General features: G+C 44.6%; 1 protein-coding gene across 1 annotated transcript in view; it reads left to right on the top strand.

Moving 5' to 3' along the window:
* The window catches only part of NME4 (NME/NM23 nucleoside diphosphate kinase 4), a 35,793-nt gene that overhangs the window by 3,164 nt on the left and 13,418 nt on the right, over positions 1–19,211 (top strand). Inside the window, exon 2 of the mRNA XM_082261860.1 lies at positions 13,749–13,879. Within this exon, the coding sequence (XP_082117986.1) occupies positions 13,749–13,879 (131 nt within the window). The remainder of the gene's footprint in view (positions 1–13,748; positions 13,880–19,211) is intronic.

Here is a 19,211-nt window from a genome sequence, read left to right as displayed (position 1 = left end):
CCGTGGCTGCCCTGAGACTGGTCCTCAACCTTAGCTTGCCCACCGTGGCTGCCCTGAGACTGGTGCGCACCTTAGCTTACCCTTAGTGGCTGCCCTGAGACTGGCGCGCACCTTAGCTTACCCTTCGTGGCTGTCCTGGGATTGGCCAGCTATACTATGCAATTAAAGGAGAACGTCACTTTTTGTGAAGCTGTCCTTTATTTGCCACACCCCTGTCAGCCACATACCCAAAAAATTACCACTAGTTCTTTACTGTACGCCGCTGTCTGGTACAGCACAGCATTTCGCAGAAACATTTACTGCACAGTATATTTCTACGGGCTCGCTCACATGCGAGGCCAAAGCAGGCAATGGAGCCACCTCCAACTGTTCACCTACAGAAGGGCATGCAGTTGTGAAGGGCTGTAGAGCTGGTTGCATTTGATAGGTGGTACCCATTTAGAGCGTATGGGGTTGTGCCCGACTGCCCTGCAATGCACACAGTAGTGTTGTATTTGCATATCCCCTGTGAAACTCCTCTGAAAGGCCCCAGGAAGTGAAAGGAAATGTTCCCAAAATGGGGAATTTCTCCTTTAAACTCCCCAAACCCATCCAATCCAAGCTTTGGTAAATGTGAAGTTGATAGCACAACCGGATTGTAGTTTGTATGGTGTTCCTTAGATGGTTGTGATCAGAACAGCAGTCATCGCTGATGGGCCTATCACCTTCTGCCTCTGTGACAGTGGTCATCAGGACACATGGAGGATGAGTCCCCAGTGGGGACGCAGACAGCAACAGAAACTTGACAGGGCTTCTACTATCTATTCTACTGACCCCCCCCCCCCCCCATCTACTCTATTGAAAACTAAGTTTTAGATATACATACACTGAGGGTTGGTTCACACCAAGTCAAGATTGCCAATGCCAATGAATTGCTAATGGCAGCCCAAACACATCTCACAAACCCAGTGTGTTTCCCAACACCAAATAACAGGGTACTGCTGTACCCCATGGTTTAGTGCAGTGAGTCTTTTAAGTAGTGGATGCACTACTTTTTCTGTGTTCCAGACTTCCAGTGCGTTTTGCAGCGCATTCAAATGAATGAGCTGCAAAACCAGAATGCTCCAGAAACGCACAGGAACGGTGTTCTGGTGTCAACCATCTCTAAGTGCACATGTGCGAACATGCATTGCGTTAAGGAAGCATGCTCATTTTGAACGGCCGACCTAATGCACCAGAGTGGAGCAGAAATGGCAAGTGTGATCTTTTTGGCAGCATGGTGCAATGTACATTGTAGGGGTTGTACTTCGCTGAAGTGTAAGTGTGCTGAGTAGTTACTGGGTGCCATAGAGAATGCATGTTGCTGCATCACACCGCAATCCTGTAAAAGGGTCCATTTTAATAAGTGCACATATTTTTTATTTTATTTATATTCTAACCCATTTATATTGTATATATCATTTTTGTTAATTATCTAAAAAATACAAAGCAATTAAAATAAGCTGTTCTAATAAAAAAAAGGAGTGTGTATGTGTGTGTGTGTATATATATATGTATATATATATATATATATATATATATATATATATATATATATATATATGTATATATATATGTATATGTGTGTGTGTGTAATATGTATGTGTAATAAATATATATATATATATATATATATATATATATATATATATATATATAATATATATAATATAATATAATTATACACTGCACAATTAATTGTTAAAAAAAAAGAATCATGATCTCGATTCACTCACCTGCCCAAACCCCCCCCCCCCCCCCCCCCCCCCCTGCATGCGCAGAATAGGTAGGGAATTTTGATACCATCGTAAGGGGTCAGGCAAAAGTCCTAGTGTGCATGTGTCGGCGCATGCGCACCAACGGGTCGGGCAGCGGCATCTCTTATAACAAACATCCATCCGATCTCCATGGCTCACACTGTGCCGAGCCGACAATGCGATCTCCATGCCCCACACTGCGCCGACCCGACAATGAGACAGTGGACGTGTGGGTAGGGAATAGGATTGTCCCATTGTCGGCTCGGCGCAGTGTATGCCATGGAGATCAGATGTATGTTATAAGAGATGCCGCTGCCCGATCTGTTGGTGCGCATGCGCCCGCTCATGCGCAGCAGGACTTGTGCCTCATCCCCTTATGATGTTAAAAAAATTCCCTACCTATTCCGCGCATGCGCAGTAGGACGTGTGACGCGGCTACAGCTGCTGCATAACGAATCCACATCTGATCTCAACCGGAAATGACGTTGGTAGGGAAATCTGATGGGGTAGGGTTTTCTGATAGAACACCGGTGTCCTGCCGAAAACTCCATCCACGTTATTTCCGGTGACACTGGGAATAATTGTAAATTTTGAGTACTTGGTGTTTTCACACAACGGCAGCCTATACACCAGAGTACATGGTATAATTAGTGCAGATTCTTACTCTTCCCGGTAGTAACCAAAAACATGGCCGCCTCTAAGGGGGCGACAACTACCGGGCGGAGTAAGAATCTGCACTAATTATACCATGTAATTATACCAGGTGTATAGGCTGCCGGTGTTGTGTGAAAACACCAAGTGCTCGAAATCTCCAATTATTCCCAGTGTACACTCACCAGAAATAATGTGGTTGGAGTGTTCGGCAGTACACCGGTTCACATTTTTAATGCGATGCAGGAACCCTGCGAATCCACTGAAGGTTCCCGCATCGCATTCAAATCGCAGGCAGTTCACACTGCAATATGCGAAATCACTGGAGGTGTCAATACAAAGTTAACGAGTTAAAGTAATACATAGTTCGCATCGCACAGACATCGCATGTGATTTTCAGAGCAGTGCACGCCGAATCACATGTGATGTCTGTCATCGCACATATGTGAACCGGGGTTTAGACCCTAAGCAACAAGTGTTAGAAAAAGGCTTTGGGAGGTTAAACTGCCCTCACTTACAGTCGGAAGTTTATTCATTTGATATAAAACAGGGGTGGGGAACCTTTTTTTTTTTTTTTTTTTTTTTTTTTTTTCTGCCGAGGGCCATTTGGGTATTTTTAAAATCATTCGGGGATCGTACAAAATTATCTTAAAAAATTAGCCTGTTATATTTGGTCAAACATTTTAACTTGCCCCTAATGTGATGGCTGCAACTGCTTCTCTTTGGTGAAGGTGTGTAATGTTAGCTGGTATTGATGATGTTGCTACTGGCAACTGGTTTTCCAGGTTTGCCCCCCATCAATGCAGAGTGATGAGTGCCCCCCATCAATGCAGAATGCATGGGGATTAGAGCGCCTCCTGATTACACACAGAGCAGGGTTCTTCTACTTACCCGGCGTGGGCGCTCTACTTGAAGTCACGCCTCCTGGACCGACTCCTATGATAGACGTCACCACTGTGCTGTCTATCATAGGTAGGAGGCGTGAATTTGTATGGTAGCGGCCGTGCCGGGTAAGCAGAGGAACCCGCTCTGTGTGTAATCAGGAGGCGCTCCCCCCTCACCTTTCCCTCCGGAGGCAGCCCAATGGCAGGGCCGGATCAGATAGCTTCGGGGGCCCCATACAGCCTGCGTGCCATAGGTTCCCCACCCCTGATCTAAAAGAACAAAATGATACATTGTGTTTTATAGTTTTCTCGCAGCCTTAGGCTCCATGTATACGGGACGCTGGAAATGGCCATTTAGGAGCAGTTGGGCGTTTTTTTCAGAAGCCCCTGAACGCAGCTCCATGTTATCTTATCTGTCCATGTACACATGGTCGTTTACAGTCATTTGCAGGCAGTTGCGTTCAGGGACTGTTATTAGAACGCAATTATTTGCGTTTGAACGCGTGTTTCCCGGCGTTTCAAACGCGTCTGAACGCGATGACCCGCGTTTAGCGTTCGCGTTTTTCCATTTTAAAGGGGAATAATTTTTTTGACCTCTAGGAACGGTTCTAAACGCAAACGCCCGCAAACGCTGCTAAACGCGGGTACAAACGCGAACGAACGGACGTTTCAAACGTCCTAAAAATTTCAGCATTCAAAGGGACTTTTAACAACGTCCCGTGTACATGGAGCCTTAACAATGTTGATAAACATTTGAAGGAGGCTTTTTTTTTTTTTGTTATATATATATATATATATATATATATATATATATATATATATATATATATATATATATAGATAATATTATTTTAGCACAGACCCTGGGGAATAAAAGGGCGATCGTTTTAATCCTTTTTTTTTTTTTTTTTGTCACACTGTATTTGCGCAGAATAGCCAAAATTTTTTTTTTTATATAATGTTAAAGATGTTGCGCTGAGAATCGTGAGCGAATTGTGATCTTTATTCTAAGCAAAAAAAATTGCGATTCTCATTTTATCCAGAATCATGCAGCTCTAAAATATATTTATTATAACTTTTTTTTTTTTTTTTTTTTTTTATATTTTTCACAGAATCTGGTTGTTTAGGTTCAGCTGTAGAGTCTTGGAAATAATTCCACTAAAGTCCTTTTTTTTTTTTTTTTTTTTTTTTTGGCAGAGGGACATCAAATTTATTGCTGACTGTTCATATTTTCTTCATGCCGATTTAAAGTGTTTCTTGTGCAGTAAAGTTAAACACCCCAGGAGCTGAGTCTTTGTTCCCCCTGCAGACGGATCATCTTTGGGTCTTCTGCGGGGAATGACTTGTAGGGCATATGTAGGGTTAAGTGGCTGGGTGGAAGGTGATCATTGTGTAGAGCATGTTGCAGGGACTCCGTGTTCTTTTCTAACGAACATTGTTGCAGGTTTGGTAGAGGGGGTTAACGGGCCCCAAGTGACACGTTATCAGCTGTGACCACTCGGCCGGTGTAGACACACCCCCTGTGGGGTCACTCTGCCCTCCATTAGAGTAGTTCTCTAGTCTATCCATCATGTGGATATTCTATCCACACACAGGGAAGCCATTCATTATTAGAGGCCCCGGGCGGCATGTTCATTACCGATATCATTACCGATAATTAGTTGCAGCTGATTGGGCCGAGCCTCCCAATCCAATTATGAATAAAGCATCCTAATCGCTGGGAAAGTGACACCCGCTGTGTACACCCAAATGTCTGATTGGAGTTTCATTGACATAATATTTTAATGAAAGGATTCCCACCAAAGATCTCAGTGATTCCTCACCTGCTATGAAGTCTCACTCCTGGTGCAGCAGGAGAAGTCTCACCCTCCATGGTGTACAATAAAGATCTGCCAGAGATGGGTAAGATGCTCCTGTGATGGCACAGGTGGGTGGAGCTGGGAAATCCGGCGTAAAGATCTTTTCGCTGGAGTACCCAAGATGTGCAGGAAGAAGGTACGCGATCCAGCCAGCTACCAGCCGCCCCTAGCAGAAATATTCCATACATTAAACTCTGATTGTACAAGTGTAGACCATACTATATACAATATCCTTTAGATTGGCCCATACATTTTACAGTCAGATTGTACACTTTCTCTTGTTTAGATTGTACAGTTAATTGTCACCATTTATGATTACAATCTGACTATACAATCTTTCGGGGCCAGTTCACACCATATGCAGTCCAGTGCGTTTTTTTTTTTTTCCTGCATCAAAAACGCATGGATAGTAGGTTATATGGTTTTCAATGGCATAGTTCACATCAGTGCAGTCACTTACAGTGTGTACCAGTTCCAGAAAAAAAGTAGAACAGGCTGCACTTTTTCTGCACTGGACTGTACTGGAAAGTGGTAAAATGCGCCAAAAACGCACTGGAACACACATGTTATGTGTTCCAGATGCTTTTCTGCATGCGCGTTTTTGACACATTCCATTGCGTTTTTGATGCAGTCCAGTGCAGTTTTTAACCTCACCCCCTTCTTTCTTTTTTCTTTTTTCTTTTTCTTTCTTCTTTTTCTTTCTTCTTTCTTTTTCTTTCTTCTTTTTCTCTTTCTCCACAAATAAGGATGTGCGTTTTTGATGCGTTTTTTACAGTGGTCCAGTGCAGGAAAAATGCTGCATGTTCTACTTCTCTTCTTTTTTTTTTTTTTTTTTATGCAGAGAAAAATAAAAAAAAAAAGGCACTGGACTGCATGTGGTGTGAACTGGCCCTTAGTCTACCAAAAGTACATAATATAATATGAGGACCTACCTAATCTATGCAATCAATTTGTACCCATTTAGGCAGGCCCTTGCACTAGTTACTTGCTGGCAGATCTAAAGAAGATTGTATAGTGAACAGCCAGCCTTACGGTTGGATTGTAGTTTTTTTTTTTTTTTGATTGGCCAGAACATTTAAAGTCGGATTGCACAATGGCCATACAGTTGGATTGTACATCCTCCATTGAGGGCATTTCACACCTGGAGAGGAGGTATTGTCACCACCTCACTGCCTGATTTAACCTTATAACTGCCATTATAAGGTTGTGCGGTTGTGGTGCTGAGCCAGACTTGCATGGATCATGTTTGGCTGCAGTAATGTTGAGTGTGTGTTTGTTTTCTTGTTTTTTTTTTTTTTTTTTTTTTTTTTTTTACTTATCCCCCCCCCCCCCCCCTACTCGGCCGTGTGTGCATGTGTACAGCCCTGAGTGACTGCATGTCAGCATTTAGGTGGGTGGTAGGGAGAGTGGTAAAACAATAGCTCAACCGCCTGGTATTACCACTCCCTTGCTGCTGTTGTGAACAAGCCCCCCCCCCCCCCCCCCAAAAAAAAAAAAAGAAATCATCCAAAAAATGCATGCAACCACACATGTGGGACTGGTCACTGAGAATTTGGTGTAAGGACCGGCTCACGCCATGAATCGCACAGGTATGAGATTGTGCGATTAACATGCTATCTGGGTCCAGTGCAGTTTCAGCCCATTTGAAGAGGCTGAACTTGTGCCGGACCGCACCAGAAGTATTGCATGCACAACCTTAGAAAAATGTACAGCAGCCACCACTACAATCGTACCATGCGATCTGGTGCAGGCAAACGCAGAGGTCAAAGGACAATTCGCATACGTGTGAAAGGGGCCTTAGCGAAAACATAGCAAGCCAAAACATTGCTCTCCGTCAGGCCATGCTCCCACTTCTCCAAACCGCACAGAATGGGGGTGGATTAGAAACCCGTCTAGGGCCTTCATTCACACTGACAATGTCATACATACGTCTATAGGACATTTCTAAACGCATACGCAAGCTGTTAATGATTTTAAATGGTATCATTTTCACTGTGTGCCCAAGTGCATTCAGTTTAAACTGGGTTTAGAGGAAATACAAATCGAAGTGTCCAGGGGCAGGTTACTCTCGGCATGTCTGAACGCACAGAATTGGAGTAACGGTTAAACATGAGGGAAAATAAAGTGGAACTTTAGTCCATAATTTTTAAAATGGGCGAACAGGCAGGAATTTTATTGCAGAATAGGCATGCTTTGTCTCGTCTGCTATAAAGTTACTAACTTGCCTGTCTGCCCTTGCAGCTCACTATACAATCTGCCGTATCTGAGTGAGCTCCCACACATGTGCAGGAGTAACGTCCTCCCCGCCCGGCCAATGACAGCGGCTGGCGATGGAGACCTGGAAGCCAGCCGCCTGAAGAGGTCAGCGGCTGTGAGAGGAGCTGAGGGAAGCCACAACACTGGATCTGTGGTGAGTATTGTTCCTCTTTTTCATCCGGGAGGCGTACATTTTGTTTAGATTTCTCCAGGAGGCAATTCCTCCAGCATTTAAATGGTTAGTTCACCTTTACCAAAAAAAACTGCCTATGCAGATGAGGGGTGTCTGTAGATAAAAACAAACTGCAACTTTGATTAAAGTTGAGTAATGCTCTTACTTTAGGTGTAGGCCATTTTACGTACCTCCATGAAGCCTTACTGGAGTACTCCCAGTAGGCTGCTAAGTGAGGCCTAGTCATTACTGCTCACCTCCACCATCACAGGAGTGCGCTTTTTCTCTGATTCCGAGGACTGTACATATCCACAGATTTTACGTGTACAAGCTTTACCCCTTCATGCCCCAGTAACCCATATGTGTGGCAGCAAAGCTGAGCTTAAAGCGGAGTTCCACCCTAAAATTAAACTTACCTCCATCTTCATGCCCAGGGTCACCTGAAAAACAAATGGATAATCGCAATTTTTTTTTTTTCTTACTTACCTGGTTTAGAAGAAATACTTGCCTTACTTCCTCTTCCTCTCCTCGGCGGCCACGGCGATTCGTCACTTCCTGGCTTTGCAATGATTCCTGGGAGCTGAACGTCATCGCTCCCAGGAATCAATGCGCCTGCACCGGCCACGACGTCAGTTCCGGTGCTGGCGCCGTCATACCTTGCTAAACCGCTTCTGGGCATGCTGCAGAACCGGAAGTGACGGCGGGGCCGGTAGAGTGCATCGTGGGACCGAAGAAGACGGAAGAGAACACAGAAGAGGATCGCGCTGGCTTCAAGCTGCCCACACCTGAGATGGCAGCGCGGGACAATACTTTTTTCAAGGTAAGTATTTCTTCTAAAAGGTAAGTGCAACCCAGGACAGATCAGAGGCTATCCATTGTGGAATGCACTAGACCTGACTGTCCCGGGGGTAGCTTTCCCAGGGTGGAACTCCGCTTTAAGGCCCTGTTCACACCTGAATGTTTGTTTTTTAGCTCGTAAAATGCTCAGCTCTGAAGTTCCAAAACGCCCAACAAGCAAAATCGCATTTGTTTTAATGGCCTCTGCTCACATCTGAGCATTTTGTCGCTTGAAGCAAAACTCCTGCAGCTCAAAGTACATGAGTTTTTTTTTTTTTTTTTTTTTTTTTTTTGCAGATTACAAAGGCTTTTGGTCAGATGTCAATGCCTGCTTCCAAACACCTGCAAAAAATCACCTGAAAACGATACTTGGGTATGAATTGAGCCTTAGGCCCTGTTCACACCGGAGCGTTTGGTAACTTCAGAGCGGAGTGTTTTCCAAACGCCCAACAAGCAAAGTCCCATTCATTTCAATGGCACCTGTTCACACCTGAGCATTCTGTCGCCTGAAGCTCAATGTTTTTGGCCCCATAGACTTTAATAGAAACGCATGACTTGAGCAGAAAACTGCTCATAAAATGCTCAAATAGCAGCTCTCCACCCCTAACTTCCTCTCCCTCTCCTCCCCCTGGTGCTTTCTATTGTAATACGCTTTTAAAATGCTTTAAAAAAAAAAAAGCCAGTAAATCGATACGCTAAGGTGTGAATGGAGCCTTGACATCTATATGCTGCCCATATGCCCTGCTGGTTGGGCAATGTTTGTGCTCCCAGCACTAAGAACATCCTGCCGAAAATGGTTCCCAGTTCCAAGAAGATATTGGTAGCCAGCAGGACCAGCTTCCGATCATGTGACCACTTTGACAGCCAATTACAGTGGTCACATGATCGCTGATTCTGTCCTCCCGAGCATTAAGAGCTTTTAAAGAGAGCGCCAGGGCACGCGTGAAGGGATAAGGGTCACTAGAAGAATTGGTTTGGCGCTTTTCCACTGCATGGTACCGCATGGTACGTGTTTGAACGGTTCGGTATGGTTTGGTACATCAGCGCTTTTCAACTACATGATACGGCTCGCTTAAACAGTACCACCTCGGTTGGGGTTCCAAGCGGGCCGTACCTATACCATATCCCACAATCCTTTGCATGCAGCCTTGATTGTTTGTCACTACTAGCCACTGATGGGTAAGAGAATCGTTGTAATCCCACCCACTTACTACTTTAGTGGAAAAGCAAACCGAGCCGAGTAGAGCCTTTACAGTGCCGAAGGGTGCCGACTTGTACCACGCAGTGGAAAAGCAAACCGAGCCGAGCAGGGCCAAGCAGTGCCGAGTGGAGCCGAGCCGGTACTCTCAGTGGAAAAGTGCCAGTGTCTAAAGCCTAGTACACATGGGCCGACTATTGGGCGGCATCGGCCGGTTCAATAAAACTGTCTGACATTCGGCCCATGTGTAAGTCAGCCGGGTCTGACAGAAGCCGTGCGTCCTGTCTAAGGCTCCTGTCCGAAAAAGGTCTGCCGACCAGCACCTGGTCACTGAGCAATTGGAGTGTTCTAGCGGGGGGGGGTCAGAACACAATAGCACAGCAGGGAAGATTGCTGTACTAACATCGGATTGTGATAAAAACTAGTGGTGTGTGAGGCTTAAAGAGGAAGTGAACTGCACAAAATTTTCTTAAAAAAAAAAAAAAAAAAACCCTGCAAAGTAAAGCCATAATGTGCTAGTATGCATTGCATACAATCACATTATGAAATAATTACCTTAGAATGAAGCCCTCCACTGCCACGCTGGTGAGCTGATTGGAGTCACGGGTCGCTGCACGGAGCTCTGAAGGGATGGCACAGGTATACCGTCCCTTTAGAGTGCATGCACTGGTGACGACATCGGCTGCATGAAGTGTGATTATCTAAACCGTGAAGGTTTGGGAAATATTCATAGTACCTGCGAGTAAGCCTTATTATGGGCTTAATGTAGGTACAAGCCTACAGAATAGGTTTACATCCACTTTTTAAGCCTCCATTCACATTTGGCATTTTGGGATATTGGGCAGGATTGCTGCGATTCTGCCTGTGATCTCCAATCGCACTGCAATTGCAAAATGCATGCTCTGGTGCCATTTTCAATGGCACCTAAAAAGAGTTTTGCCACGACTTTCACAGCAAACTGCCACGCTCAAAGCTTGTTATCAAAAGTAGCCTCCTGCTCCTTGTTGGGCGACAAGCTTCGCATATTGCGGTTTGTTGGGATTTGTGGTTGAAAATGAATGGCACCCAAACGTGTTTTGCGATTGCTGCGATTTTTGCCTGAGATCCCTAAGGGCCAATAATGTGAATAAAGCCTGTAAATGTGAGTACATACTTTACTCCGGATCTTCTGCTAGCTTGGCCAGCAAGTGTTCTGAGCAGAAAATACCCCTATGCCCGTGTGAATGAGCCCTAGAGGAGATTGTACAAGCAGACTGTTAGGCTTGGTGACGAGGACACAACATCCGCAAGTATTTCCTGTACTTGCTGAAAGTGTTTAGCCTGTAAATATAAAACCAATGTGTTTTTTTTTTTTTTTTTTTTTCTTGGGTGTAGAAATCCTTTGATCACATTTCTGTATCAGCAAATGCTTTAGCAGTGTTGGTGCCGTATGTGTGGTGCTCGGTGTATACAATAGAATGCATGGAGGCTGAGCCTGCTATGTAATCTATGTGTATGTTGTGTCTTTTGTGTGTGCCCACTTCTTAAATTCCTCTGTCCTCACTTTCTCCTCCTCCCATACATACACCATCACCCCCCCCCCCCCCCCACCTCCTTCCGCTGTTTGCAGTGGCCTCATTGGGGGGGGGAACTACTACCTCCCCTCCTCCATAAACCTCCCATCCGGCATGTTTGATTACCTGGTCACAGTTTTGTTTTTTTTTTTTGTTTTTTTTTTAAGAAGAAAAATCTAATTTTATTACAGTTTTGCTTCTTGTACGTGGTGTTATTGTTGGCGCTGTCTAACTGCTAACTTCCCGGATGTCTGCCACATTTCTTCCTAATGTTCAGATCAGCGACTTAAAACCTTGATTATATTGAAGGGTTCTTGCATGTAATTCTTGATGCACTTTTGGGTACCTAAAGCATAACTTCACCCAAAAGGGAAAGTTTTTCACTTTTCTTCCAAACCCCCCCCCCCCCTTTTTTTTTTTTTTTTTTTTTTTTTTTTTTTATATTAAGAGTCAATAGCTTAAGGCTCGGTTCACATATATGCAATGCGGGAAGGCTGCGAATTCGCAGCCTTTTCCCGCATCGCACACGCACCCCCGGCAGTTCACACTGCCATATGCGATACGCTGGGGGTGTCAATGTAATCTTAACGACACCCCCAGTTTGATCGCATATCGCAGTGCGATCGTGCAGTTCGCACAGGATCGGATCGCACAAGTGTGAACCGCTGTGCGATCCGATCCTGATGCGGCTGCAAAAATGCCTCCTGTGCGTGTTTGCTGCGGGAGCGATGCGAATTTAGCCATACAGTTTGTATGGCTAAACTCGCACCGCACAGCTGATCGCATGTAATGTTGGAGCAGTGCGCAAGTGTGAACCGGGGCTTAGGCTCCATTCACATGTAGGCGTTTTGGGGGCGTTTTTCTGCTCTAGGATCAGCTCTCAAAACGCCCAACAAGACAAATCCTATTAATTTCAATGGCCCCTGTTCACATCTGAGCGTTTTGATGCTGTGAGCACAACGCTCAAAAAAGTACATGAGCTTCTTTTTGGGCAGATTACAGACATTTTCCATTGGTCTCTAATCAATCTAAAAACGGCTGCACAAAAAAACGCCTGTAAATAACGGTAAAAAAACCGCGCGAAAACGCTACGCTCAGGTGTGAATGTAGCCTTAGTATTTGTAGCGCCTGACTTTATTTTTTTCCTTTTGGGGGGGGGGGGTCCTCTGAAGATCTTCTTTGAGGAGAAACTCTTCCCTACCTAGTGTATGTGTGTGTGTGTATGTATGTGTGTGTGTGTGTGTGTGTGTATATATATATATATATATACATACATACATACATACATACATACATACATACATACATACATTGGCTGTGGGGCTCATGTACCTCTGTCTCCAGCTGTGAGACTCAAGAAGACACCCCTGTAGACTAAAAATTCAGCATGCCATCTTGTGATTTTGTTTACGTGCGCGCCCGTTTGAATTTTTTACATGCCATCCGTTCTCTCCCTGAAATAATTTTAGTGTACATGACATTCTTGATTCTTTAAAGCGGACCATACACTTGTACATTTTCTAATGAGAAAATTCTCATACATTCATTCGATGACAAATGTTGTTTGAAAGTACTTTGAACAAGTTTACTTTTAACATTTGATTTTGGAGTGTATGGACTTTTCAGAATGAAAACCACATGTAGGCTTTGTGAGGGCCGTGTTGGCCCACATGGGGATGTACAAGTGTTCCATATATCCCTGTGTAGGCAGCTTCATTCATGGCACAGCGGCTGCACAGACACCGCTGCGGCTTCCAGTTCGACATCAGTGCACACCCATGTATACTTTTCGTGTCTTTAAGACCTGATAAAGGGGGAGCTTGTGGACCCAGAAACAATGTGGCCAATAAAAAAAAAAAAAATGTTTTATCTGATGCTGCACATGGGAACAAAGCTAAGGCTGTCAGTCACAGGCTGTGTCAGGAAAACTTCTCAGAAGTGATTCATGCTGATAGCAGAAGAACGAAGCTGCGGACAGAAATTGCACTTGATGCTCTTTATTGAGACAAGCACACACTATGGAGAATGGGTGCTCAACCTGTGGCCCTCCCAGCTGTTGCAGAACTACAAATCCCATCATGCCTCTGGCTTTGAGAGTCATGCTTTTAACTGTCAACCTTTGCAGTTTCCCCAACAGCTGGAAGGCCACACAGGTTGAGCACTCTGCTATTGAGGGATATGCTTCATTCATATTTCATGTCTGAGGTTTACAACCACTTCAACAAATAAATACCAGCACCACTTGGATAAGTCTCTTTAGGTCTCTACCAGGCAAGTAATCGACTTGAAGCAAGCATGCAGCCAGTGAAGTTTGTAAAGCCTAGCCTCCTGCATCTTGTTCCAGGTCAGCAACTTGCTTATTAGTGAGGCCTGGATCAGGATTGTATCTCTAGATCTTGACACAAGTAGGCAACCGCAGCCCCGTGGTTCCATCCCTGAGACTTCCATTATTACCAGCACTGGTAATTGGTCATGGCTTACCCTACGTAATACTGAAATAAGTGGAGACTGTTTTATCCCCTTTGCTTTACTATAAGCTGTGCTGCTTTTGTTTTTCTTCTAGTGGCTCCTGATATAAGAGAGAGGACCCTGATTGCGGTGAAGCCAGATGGAGTACAACGGAGACTGGTTGGCGAGATTGTCAAGCGCTTTGAACAGCGCGGGTTCAAACTAGTAGGAATGAAAATGTTGCAGGTACCTTTTTGTTGGTATGCAGTGTGGTCACAAAGCATATATTCTCTGCTGATCATCAGCAGCGCATAACCCGTCTCATTCAGAAGATCTACATGTTGTGCAACTCTTCCTCACCAGACAGCATTGTACTCCAGCTGTGTGATTCATCAGTGCTTATTCTGTATAATATGCATCTGGTGATTTGCGGTGATGTAAAGTCTGACAATGGTGCCTATGCTGCTTTGTCGATTAGTACATTTCCCCTGAGGAGTGGGCAGAATGTCCTGCAGAGACTAGTTTTAGGCAGCGAGTAAAGTCACTACATGAACGGATTAGTGCTAAAGAGCAAATATGGCCATGAGGCTGAAGCCAGAAATTCTATTTAGCGTGCCTCCTAAAGAGAATCTATTACCAGTGATTAGTTTTAATTTGATTCTCCACTTTTGAAGTGGTAAAATAGCGCAGCTTTGTCTTTTGGGCTAGGTTCTCACTTGTGCTGGCCGCGCTTGCTTGGGCACGTCAGCCTATTCATTTGAATGGGCTGCAGTGCCCCATGAAACGCAGGAAAGAAGTCCCTGCACTACTTTGAAATCGCAGCCTGCATGGAAACTGGGAGTACAGTGCGGTACCCAGAGCGAGTGCGATTTCCAGTACGGGCGGCGTGCCATTAGGATTAATGTCACCCGCCCGCGATTCCCGCGTTTCATTGTGCGGGTGGTTGCAGCTGTGGGAGTTTGTGCGGTTCCCACAGTGGCACCACCCGTACAGATGTGAACCTAGCCTTAGGGATAACTTGGTTTGTTTTTATCTACTCGTGTATGTATGTGTGTATATATGATATATTCTGTTTCTTCCCTGTCCAAGCAAAAGTCTTATGCTGGCCATAGATGGATTGCAATTTGGCTGCTTCAGCAGGGACAAGCCAAATTTCTATCCACCTATGAGTGTTCCTGCTCAACAAAGTTGATCTGATGGGAATTCTGGAAAAAAACTCATGATGAGCAGCCACTGATCAGTGTGTTCTGACAGGAGGAGTCCTGCTATCGGAGTACAATGGAACAGTGGGGAGTTTTCCTACATTCACCAATCTATGACTAGCCTTAGGCTAGACATCAATTTGTAATACTGCCCTAATGCCTGCCTGGGTAGCTGAGTGCCTGGTATTGGCACTGAGCTACCATATAAAGCTGGCCATAAAATGGGTTGAATCTCAGGCCGGCTCAACAGGGAGTGGCTGAGATTCAATCCATCTATCGATCGATTTCAGGACAACCAGATTGTCTGTGGTGTTTTTTTTTTTTTTTTTTTTTTTTTTTTTTTTTTTTTTCTGCATGTGATCACTGCTGCCGGCTTTAGCCACTAACAGTCATCATTGTGTTTCTGCTGGAAGGAGAGACTCCCTGCCGACAGAACAAAAAAGCACTGCGAGAGGGATTCCCCCATCAACACGGAGTGTGTTGAGGGGGGATTCAAGCATTTTTTTTTTTTTTTCTGCCACCTGTGGTTGCAGGAAAGAAAATTGCTTAAAAGACCAGTATGGGTTTTAGAAGAAACATTTACACTCCCCTAAGTGGATGCAGCAACTGAGCGATCAAAGACCACTGATCGTTAAGTTATCTTCCTTCTTTGAGCAGAGAGCTGCGGATTGTGAGGCTGACTTTGCAGTCTAGATTCTGGTCCTTTTCTGTTCACCAGTTCATGTGTGAATTTATCCATAAATTTGCACCTGAACCAGACCCAAAAATACACAGGACCCTTTTCAAAACCGCACTGCGGCCATCCCCAACACGTGTGAAGTGGTTTAATTTAGAGCTCACTGGAGTGCGGGGCTGTAGAGGGCGTGGGAGGGACTGGCTTATGCTCTCATCGGCTGTTGGTCCAGGCGGATCCTGACCATATGGTCAGGATCCTTAGAGCCTGGGCCGGCTTTGTGACATCAGCGGACTTTAGCCTTGTGACTGTAAAACGAACTTCACTCCTGTGACACATAGAAGTATAGCCAAAAAAGCTTTGGCTTTACTTCTCCTTTAATGTTTGGCCTGAACAAAGATGCTGTCAGGATAATGTGGAAGAAAACTACACATTTCCACTTGTAAGGCCGGCCATACATGGTGCTAATTTTTTATTTATTTTTTTTCCTGCAACCACGGGTTGCAAGAAAGAAATTTGCAAAATTCCCCCATCAACACAGATAGTTGATAGGGAAATCCCTCCTGCTGAGCAACTGTCTGCTCACGTGGGGAGAAGACAGTGATTGTTAGCGGCTATACCTATTGATATTTGCAAGAGAATCCGGCAGGTTGGCGGTACCCAAGTTGTTCGATCAATCAACTTGGCACATTAAGCCTGTCCATACATGGTTCAATTACCAGCCGAGATTTGAACCATGTAAGGCCAGCCTAACAATTCATTGCCCGTAATCCTTTAGTAAGCAAATTATGATAATGCACCAATATGGGTATTGATTTGCCAAAGCTTCAAATGAATTCTCAGCAGTTTTCCCTAGACCCCGGATTTTGTGTTCTCCCTTATCAAAGTATTTCTGCGTGGTCCAGTTTTTAAGCCAGACAATGTATTCTGCCTGTCCACCCATCCAAGTCTGTTATCGGGTGTTTTTTTTTGTATAGGACACTGAGGGCTCCTTCGTTTTTTCCACACTGGATAAACACAAGTTTCCACTAGGGTACATGGAGAACATTTGTTTTCTGTGTGCTCCAGTCACAACACAATGCTGGCCTGATGTCCTTTGCAGTGCAGAAAAACATAGCATGTCTGCATTTTTCTGCACCACGTGTCGCCACAGCGCACCGCACAGCTTCTTGCCAGAACAGACACTGCACTAACTGTATATACTTCTATCCATATGTATTTAATCAGTCTAAACACTAATGCTGGCCATACTCGATTAGAAAATCGTTAGGAAAAAAAATGGTCAGCTTTCTAAAGATCGGTCGACCATGAATGTGTTAATGCCATCATTGTATCAATAGATGTCCCAATTATCGCCATAATATTGATGGATAACAAATGGTAGCTTTTCTGTGGATCGATTACATAATCCAGTGTTACATTTTAAAATGCGGATGCGCTGTAGATTGGTTTGAACTGTTTTAGATCCATTCTACTACTGTTTCGAAAAATTGTTTTGGTACAAAAAATCTGTCGTGTGGTGTTTTGTATTGTAAAAAAAAAAAAAAAAAAAAAAAAAAAAATTTGCATTTCAAGAATCAAAATTAGCCCACTAACGTTTCTAAATGTTGTACGATCAAGCATATTGCGTTTTCTTTGGAACAATTTTCTAACCATGTATGGACAGCCTAAGCTAGGTTTCAATGTAAATCTGCTAGAGCTGAACACAGATTTAAATATTTCATTGTACATTGTTAGTAATGTCTGTGTAATAGAACATATATTGCATGTGGGTCTGTATGTAAAATACTTTACAGAAGCGATTAGCGACAGAGTACCCCATTGTGATTTCAGCTGGCCCCCACTTTGTAGGATACAGGAGTGGCAGGCAGGGGTCTGACTGTTTAGAAGGGAAAGGGTTGCAGTCACAGTAATAGTGTTTTCCTATTCTCTCGGAGACAGTCTGTAACAGTATGTGACGAGGGAAGGAAATGCATAATTACTTTGTAATGAGCCAGTTGCTACACATTTAACAGACTGGATTGTCTGGGACAGAGTGTCCAAAACAAATATGTTCAGTCTTACCTGCCATAGATCTGTAATTCTGTTTAGCCAGCTTTGTAATCCAGATAGTCCTGCTGGGTACGTGAACTCCACTGCAGCTAAACATGGTCCAGTACACACCTCCAGCCTATGAACTGTACAGTGAAGAGGCACTAGCATACGATAGTCCTCACTGTGCTGTCCTTAAAGTGTTACTAAACCCAGGAGCCTACATTCACTATATCTGATCTCCCCAGGAGCCTGCATTCACTATATCTGGTCTCCCCAGGAGCTTGCAGTCACTATATCTGGTCTCCCCAGGAGCCTACATTCACTATATCTGGTCTCCCCAGGAGCCTGCAGTCACTATATCTGATCTACCCAGGAGCCTGCAGTCACTATATCTGATCTACCCAGGAGCCTGCATTCACTATATCTGGTCTCCCCAGGAGCCTGCATTCACTATATCTGGTCTCCCCAGGAGCCTGCATTCACTATATCTGGTCTCCCCAGGAGCCTGCATTCACTATATCTGGTCTCCCCAGGAGCCTGCATTCACTATATCTGGTCTCCCCAGGAGCCTGCATTCACTATATCTGGTCTCCCCAGGAGCCTGCATTCACTATATCTGGTCTCCCCAGGAGCCTGCATTCACTATATCTGGTCTCCCCAGGAGCCTGCATTCACTATATCTGGTCTCCCCAGGAGCCTGCATTCACTATATCTGGTCTCCCCAGGAGCCTGCATTCACTATATCTGGTCTCCCCAGGAGCCTGCATTCACTATATCTGGTCTCCCCAGGAGCCTGCATTCACTATATCTGGTCTCCCCAGGAGCCTGCATTCACTATATCTGGTCTCCCCAGGAGCCTGCATTCACTATATCTGGTCTCCCCAGGAGCCTGCATTCACTATATCTGGTCTCCCCAGGAGCCTGCATTCACTATATCTGGTCTCCCCAGGAGCCTGCATTCGCTATATCTGGTCTCCCCAGGAGCCTGCATTCGCTATATCTGGTCTCCCCAGGAGCCTTCATTCGCTATATCTGGTCTCCCCAGGAGCCTGCAGTCGCTATATCTGGTCTCCCACAGTACAAAAACATGGAAATGTAATTATTTTAGGAATGATAAACTGCTAAATACCTTTTCTCATCAACAGTATATAGCAGTCTTATGATCTGTCGGTGTTCGGCCAAGCACTGGTTAAAGCTTGTAGGAGGAGTTCTCTCCTGACTGTCCTATGAGGCTTCAAAACCCCTAACCCTCTGTCTGAACAGTGATTGGTGCTGTGCAGATCACATGCACCCTCCCAAGGAAAAAAAAAAATACTCCAATACACACCAAACTGAGCATGTGCAGCTTGCACATGCTCTGTTCAATCAGCCAATGTATTGGGCACTGTGGATGAAGGGGAGGATCAGAAGACAGGATCAAACAGCCTTTTTACACAATGCTGAGGATTAACCCCTTAGTTTCCACAGTGAGTTTAACATCCATGCTTTACTGTATATACAGACTGATTTTACTGTTGTGGTTTTAGTAACACTTTAAGCTGGCCATAAGGATTAGCTGAATTTCTATCCATTAATGCTCAACTGATGGAAATTATTCATTTTACCAGCGGCTGCAGCCAGTTGGCTGCAGCACTGATCAGAGTGTGACAATGAAGGCGTTCTGGCTGTC

The sequence above is a fragment of the Pelophylax lessonae genome (assembly GCF_965119305.1).
Source record: "Pelophylax lessonae genome assembly, chromosome: 6".
Taxonomy (NCBI): domain Eukaryota; kingdom Metazoa; phylum Chordata; class Amphibia; order Anura; family Ranidae; genus Pelophylax; species Pelophylax lessonae.
This window is presented reverse-complemented; position numbering and strand designations above follow the sequence as displayed.